General features: G+C 32.7%; 1 protein-coding gene across 2 annotated transcripts in view; it reads left to right on the forward strand.

The window, feature by feature from the left end:
* The window catches only part of LOC108749411 (sushi, von Willebrand factor type A, EGF and pentraxin domain-containing protein 1), a 53,667-nt gene that overhangs the window by 19,363 nt on the left and 26,248 nt on the right, over positions 1-8,056 (forward strand). For both annotated transcript variants that reach the window (XM_018488095.1, XM_018488094.1), the window contains exon 3: positions 1,952-1,985. In XM_018488095.1, coding sequence (XP_018343597.1) covers positions 1,952-1,985 — 34 coding nt within the window. The remainder of the gene's footprint in view (positions 1-1,951; positions 1,986-8,056) is intronic.

Consider the following 8,056-nt stretch of genomic DNA (forward strand, 5'->3'; position numbering starts at 1 on the left):
TCTCTCTCTCTCTCTCTCTCTCTCTCTCTATTACCTGCATGAATTTGATCAAATCATCCCGACTAGTTTTGAACATATTGCGCGTTCCGATATTCGCTGCCAGTAGTATTGAAAATCTATAATATACGTTACGTACACTATAGATTCTTAGCATTGAGAGTGAACATCGGAACGCAGTCGTAGTCACGTCGGTTAGACGCGAAGAATCTAAGTACTCTTGAAGGCAATTTTGTCTATGATGAAGAAAAAGTTGCACGATCTGCCGGGGCGATGGGTCAAGAAGAAAACACGCGAGGGCGAGCCTCGCGCGATACAAGCCCTACGTCGAGATTCTTGCAAGTTTCAACCGTGGATCATGAAGTAATTGGTATGTCGGCGGCGCGGAGGCTGACTCTCCGTAGGAGTTAGCGGTGCCGGAGTTCGTTTCCACGAGATATGGCATATGTGAGGTGAAAGTGAATTTCAGTACACACAAGCGCGCACATACACGTCGTGGCTGATACGCACGCCAAGGTGCCGCGCAATTGCACACAGATGCAATATTTTAACTATATTACAGAACTGGTAGCTCGATATGAGGGAGAGAAGAGAATGTAGCAAGAATGCAAGTCCGAGGCAAGCGTTTCTGCTTGACGCCTTGACGAAGATCCTTCGAGAAGCGAAACATTCCTCTTTAAATCTAGCGATCTGTCCAGACAATTATGATTGTCACAGACAATATAAATCTTTGTGGAAAATTGTTGCAGAACGGATGCAGAAACAAAATTTATAAATTTTTCTCGTAAAATGGATTTTAATGGATTTTATTGATTTAAATGATTATACATTTTCCTTTAGTTCCTCCTGCGAGTTTTTATTGCATTTGGTTGCATAATTGCCTAATAAATGTGTGACATATTTCATGACGTCGTAAAATTGCTCTTATCGTAACGTGCTATAAAGAAATGACTTTCTGACTTTGTGAGTTGCATGTGGCACGAAGACTCGATTTTTAAGCGTATTCCTACGCGGGAATGCACGAGGGTGCAGCGTTTCTATACAGCTGGTACAACTCGCACCTCTCGCAGGAATGTAGTCACCGTTATATCACTGATACGCGCACGCATAGCAACATTAGCAACGTCGAAATATACATATACGTACGAGGACGCGTCCGCGAGTCGCTCTCATGGAGTAGCGGATACTTTCCGTGCTCTTGAGAGACGGATGCGAGAAACGAAGATCGTTGGACAGATTGCATCTTCACTTTCTCTCACTGAATAACAATGCGTTATCTAGCATGTCTAACTGGCGCCTTTCCACAGTTAAATCCGACATGCAAAAATTCCGGCCTTTTCAGGTGTGAAGTAATCATACCAAAAATTTAAGATTCACGATTTCCGAAAGGTTACCTTTTTTGACAAAGTCCTATCTATTGGTATGAGAAATATTTATAGCAAAACATTTCAAATATAATGTTTCGATTATCTACGTATATATTTATTACAATTTGCCTTTTATACATGGAAAGAATTGTTTTGTTAAAGTATCTAAAAGTTTAGCTGGATACCAATCTGAAAATAATTTTGTCAAATTATGAGGAACAAAATATTGAAAATTATTTTCAAATTTATGTATCCACCTAAATTTAAATACTTTAGCAGAATCGTTCTTTTCGTCTGTAACAATTTAAAGATTTTTTTTTTTTAGTTACCTTGTGATTTTAATTTTTTTTTAACTTTAATAGTTCACGAAGATAGTTTGATATTCTTATTACTTGTTAAATTTGGTTGCAATGACAATTTGTCTCACTAGCTAATAATTTAGAAACGTTTTTTTAATTAATTTTTATTGTAACGAACTCTATGTATCTTCGATGTTACTGCGATTTAGAACTCAGCTAATTATCATTCAATTTATGATCAAGTGTTAAGTATTAATGTTAAGTAAATGCTCTTTCTGTGTGTTGCAGGTTCCTACTACAAATGTCTTTACCTGTCCAAACGGTAAGTAAATAACATTCGCTTCAACCAGACTGGTGACGCGTAAAGCGTAAACAACAAGTAGTATCTAAAGCGAATCTTTCCTTTTCTTTCCGAAAGATCACATCTATTATTTGTAGGTTTATCTATTCAAATTTAAAGATAAAATGATTTAAAATTACTACAAAAGAGCATGAGAAATTATTTTAAACGTAAAGATATGCTAATTTTAAGTAATTGTAAAAAAAATTAAAATATAATAAAAAAATATAATATAAATAAAATATAACAAAATAAATGTTTTTATGTAAGTCGCTTTGCGACGTTGGAGCATGAATTAAATATTCATAACGCGATACAATTCGCAATCAATAGGGCTGTACTTACTTTTATAATACTAAATAGTAAATACATAAATATTTAATTTATGCATCAATATCTCATAGATTTTTTAAAATTAAATACGAGAATTCCTACACTCGATTAAAGCAAAATTTTAGTGCTTAAATATTTCTATGCGAATTTATATACATTCTAATCACATTCTTCATAATGGCACTTTAAAATTGAAAAATATTTCAGTGTGCAGTATGCAAAATCAGATGTGTATATAAATTCACAAAAAAATATTTAAACACTAAAATCCTGTTTTGACCGAATATAGAGGAATTTTCGTATTTAGTTAGATTTATTCTCATCAATCTAAATTCGTATTATAGAGATGTATTTATTTATATTAGATTTATTCTTGAAGTCATTAATATTAATATTTTATATTATTCTAATTTAATATAAACGACTCAGGTTCTTTTTCATTACTGTAGATTAACTTTAATTTATTTTATAATTCTAAGAAGTCTGCTCTCTCTCTCTCTCTCTCTCTCTCTCTCTCTCTCTCTCTCTCTCTCTCAAGATAAAAAGTAAATTAACCCGAGAGTAAAGTTAATCTACATTCGTAGAAACGGGCATCGGACGACTGATTTATGAGTAAATCCCACGAATCGATAGCAGTACGACGCAAAATAATGTGAAAGTTGCTCTGCAATTATTTTTTTAAAACGGACTTCACAAGTTAATCCGGAGACATCGTAGAAATCGCCATTCTCGAGACGGTCAACTTATACATTAGTGGACTCTTACTTTTGCGATCGACCTCCACTGAATAAGCTCTCGTTTCGTAGGTTATGAGAGAACAACTGGGCAATAAAATCAGCGCAAAGTGATTTTTAGGATTATTGAGAAACCGTAAACGTCATTACGGCTAATGCCGTACAGCCCACTGTTTGGATAACTGCGAAGAAAGATAAATCACACATTGATAATCCGATAGAAACTTTATGGGAGTAAAACACGAATGATAATTCGATAATATGTTTATTTTGACTCGGCGTTTCTCATTCGCAAATATTTTTATTGCAGATAGTGACAAGTTTTGCAGAATTAATTCCTTACGCTGTACGTGAAAGAATTGCATCTTTTCGTCCAATACGCGTGGCGCAGAGTACAATGCAAATGAGGGAAATCAACGAAAGATTCCTCCTTTTTTTTTTTACTAGGACGCGTTGTTACTTACATTTAAATCACACAGAGATGCTTTGAATCGCAAATTGCACGTAACAACAATGATGCCTCGCTCTGGCAGTAGCACAGTTTCAAAACTGAAACAAGTACGGCGCATGTCCGATAAATAAATCTTGTAAGAGACAATGAGAATAAGAGTTCGGCCATTCGTAACGCTGCTCCACTTTTCTTCGTTTACTCGCCAATGCAATTAAGTAGGTTACACATACCATATGGGGCCGGTTGGTCGCTAGCCATAAGTCGTTGCGTGCGCCTGAAAAATTGCGAGTGCAGCTATTTTCTTCGGTATTTTCTATTTTCTCGTTCTTTTTTACTTCAATTAATCAACGATTCGTTCGGTCACGCCTTTGATCTCATCGATTGTCGCACATTGCGATAGAAACGATTTCATCGTGAGACCGAAAATTTGTTTCGAATAAATATCACTTAATATATTAAACGATATCAACACACACAAGTAAATATCATTTAATTTAAACAATATCAATAAATTAATATCGCATTTAACTTACAACGAATATATTTCATTTAATATTATACGAATATAGTTCAACATTAAACAAGTGAATAAATGATACCGTTGAATATTGAACTAATAAACATATATGATTCTATATATTAAAATAAAAAATGGATTTTCAAAATTAAAGTAGATCGAAGTAAAGTAGAATTTTAATTTCAGAAAGTAAGTCTTGTACGCTAATATATATATGTAGCTAATATGTTACGTTGATTTGATAATTAGAATAAAATCTATATTCTAAAGACAATTCTCCATTCTTTACATAAATATTACTTTATTAACATTTTAAGTAGCAGCTCTGGAATCCATTGCAAAACATATAATATATGTATTTCTTTCGTCCTCGTGCGTACAGCATTCTTACATTCCACATGTTAAGTACATGGATCTTCGAAGATATAACATTTTTAAATGTAAATAAAGAATATTAAATTTCAAATTAGGATGTCAAAATTCAAATCTTAAAATCAAGCCAGATCAAACTTTATCTTAATGTATGACGTTCAATGGTAGCAAGGTTGCTGTGTTTACTGCAGGTGGAATATTTGAAGGCCCTATTTGAGAGCCGAAATTTTCCATACACGCGACACACGAATCGACGTGTGAACATATCAGGTAGATTCAAGAGTATAGATATCAGGTACAGGTAGAGAAGAAAAGATAGGACAGCATTCCTAAACCATGAATCTCTTTCCATCTTCTCTTTTGATCGCCTCTTTCTCCACCCCATCGTCGTCGTTATACCGTCGTACACACAACGGCCCTAAAAATATACGTCGGTTCCTCGCATTCACGCTTCACGCCACAGTTATACGTTTGCACCTTGGAGGAAACTCGACCGAGAGCATCGTCGAACGGGATTCCAAAAAGTAGAACATCCGGCAACTTGCTCGCTCATCTGCTCTTACGCGATACCACGTACACTTCTCACAAGAAGGCTTTTACTGGAAAAAAAAAAAAAAAAACCGAGGAAACGAAGATATAGAGACTGCCTTTCCGTATACTCGCGTGCCAAGTGACGAGTCAAAAGATTACATCATTTGCTAGCTCATTTTTCTTTTGTCGCCAGTCTCTGTTCTATTTTCTGTCGCATCTAAAATATATTTCACTGAATTTCATTAATTTTAGTTATACCATTGACTTTATCTCTTTATAAAGTAGAAAAATGCATGCAAAGTTGAAAAATTGATGTTTAAAGGATATTTCACATGTTTCAAACGGTCCACTCAAATTTTTGTGTTTATTTAACATAAGATGAATAATGTTAGAAAATAACATGGATGTTGCGTTAAAAAAATGATTACAAAAAAGATAATACTGACACAGTTTGTAAACAATTTATTTATCTTAGAATTTAAGACAATTATTTTTGTATTACCTGTTTAATTACTCATTTGTTATTTTAATATTAAGAAATGTTGAATGTCAATTTAACGCAATATACATATTTAAATAACACGATCATATTAAATCAACACTCGAAAGTGTTAAAAAATAAACACAAAAATTGTAACAAGGATCTTAGCACAATACAAAATAGTTTTTTACTGTATAAATATAGATATTCTTGTTTTAGATCGCTATATTTCAATTTGTAATAGCGGAATGTCGAGATTTCCTCTATTTTTTTAAATCGACTGCGATGTGTCATTAATATTACGCGATCATTGGTTGAAATATCATGCGTCTCGACCGTCGAGAGAAAATAATATTTCACACACCTTCTTCGAACGAGAAATACTAATGGACGTCGAGAGAATCGTGTGCGTGCATGGCCATTTGACCTTTTGAAAGAAAGGAAGGTCGTCATCGAGTCTCTCCCAGCGAATAATCCAGCCAACTGCATCAGCAACATGACTCTGAGTGATGCTGCGTCTCGTTTCTCTTTCACGCAACTTGCGTGTTCTAGCGAAATGCAAAACATCTTTAATTACATTTCGCATTGGGTCTCTCGAGGTCTCTCGAGGCTGGTTTCATCCAGCACGGGGCAGCGGGAAAATAAAAACATATTTATAATATCCATCCAAAATAAAGAAGAATAAAATGATAGTAAATATTACTTTGTTTATAAAAATAATTTAATAGAAATGTCTAGAAATGTATGCGTGTGTGTGGTGTTAATATGATGCGATTGGAAAATATCCAGCTACGAAAGAATTCACTGAGTATACGCATTTAGATTTATGACATTAGTGTCCGTTTCTACCAATGTAGTTTAACTTTAATCTCGGTTCAATTTACTCTTCATCTTTTTCTAGTTCTAAGAATTAGAAGAAGATGAAAAGTAAGTTGTATTAAGATTAAAATTAATTTACATATGAAACGGACATAAATGGTTGTAAAATTGTGAGGAAGACAGAATAATTATTTTAATAAAAGGAAAATGCATCAATAAATGAATAATACAAATAGGAGAAATTCTAATATATTCAAATGAACTTTAGCACTTCATAATACAATATATTATATGTAGATTTTTAAATGTATTTTTTAATTCTTCAAATTGCACGCTGATTCTGTTCGTCGAACTTAAAATGCAATATTATAAATTAAATCTGACAGTAATACCATAAATTCCATTAATTGTCAATTTAATAACGATGCTAAACACTTTAAAATAAAGTATCTTAAACTATTACAAAAAATTTTATTGCAAAAAGTATCATACTAATAGATATAATTTACTTTGAGATCAAACATTGACACCATTTAATAACAAGTAGAAATCGTCAGTAAATAGCCATGAGTTGAATAATTAGAAGTAGGTAATTCTTTTCTATATTATCTCTATTTAAAGTTAGAGAATAAGTTAGTTCTATCTGGTAGTATCATTATTTTCTGAACAATGAAATACGTTGTTACGCGCTCGCTCTATTGTATTCTTAGATAACTGAGAAATGTTATTATACCTTCTCATGGATCGAAACATTAGTATAGCATCTCATTTACATAGCTTGTTCAGAGATTCTGCAAAGTACAATATCGTTTGTTATACAACAAGATTCTGACTAGGACGAGGTGGTTTACTTTGATCGAACCACTGACACGAATCGAGTTCGCGGAAACTCGACGAGCATCCTCGAACGATGTACGACATGCCGTGAAATAGAAGCTTGTGCCGGCAGCAATCTGGATACAAGCTTCTTACGTACGATATCCACACCGATCAATGCAGAAATTTATTTCGATGCAATTTCTCAGTCGAGTGAGCAAACACATCAAATTACTCTCCGACTAATCAGATTTGAGAAAATCTTCTGAATCAGATGGATTAAATTATATATATATATATCAAGGATATTAAGATAATCTGGCTACCATAAAAAAATTTTAGCAGCTTGACAGAGAAATTAAACTAGATTATTGATGATTGTCTAAAAATATACGTCTAAATATAAATCAATAATACAATCTATTAAGCTCGTTAAACTGTTATCGTTATGAATTGAGTAGTCGATATATGCAGCTATATCCAAAAACATAACAAAATTAGATATTGGCATTTCTTCTAGATTTCTTAACTCCTTGGTTACAAATTAAACGTTTTAAAAAATTTTAGAATTTGTAATTGTTTCAGTATACCCAAGCAGAACAATAAGTTACGATAAAATACAATAAGTTACGTCAAAGTGACATTAAAATAAATCGGAAGTGATTATAATAAAAAATGACTTTTAGTGATCATTTTGGCATCATTTTGATATCATAATGACTTGTTGTTCTGCTTGGATATACTGAAACAATTATAAATTCTAAAATTAAAAAAGAAAAATATGTTTAATTGCAAAAGAAATTATATCCCTACTATTACAGAGAAAAAAAATGTAAAAAAAGTTAAATCCCCAAATTATTATTGTTTTAAATGTAATTATCCATCAGTCATATTTAAGAAATATAGCGAACATTATTCTCAAATCAACTAAAATTTTTATTTAATATGATTGGAATTGGATTTATTTAAGTTGCAAAATTAATATAAAGTTTATTCTAT

The sequence above is a fragment of the Trachymyrmex septentrionalis genome, unplaced genomic scaffold (assembly GCF_001594115.1).
Source record: "Trachymyrmex septentrionalis isolate Tsep2-gDNA-1 unplaced genomic scaffold, Tsep1.0 scaffold29, whole genome shotgun sequence".
NCBI classification, from domain to species: Eukaryota; Metazoa; Arthropoda; class Insecta; order Hymenoptera; family Formicidae; genus Trachymyrmex; species Trachymyrmex septentrionalis.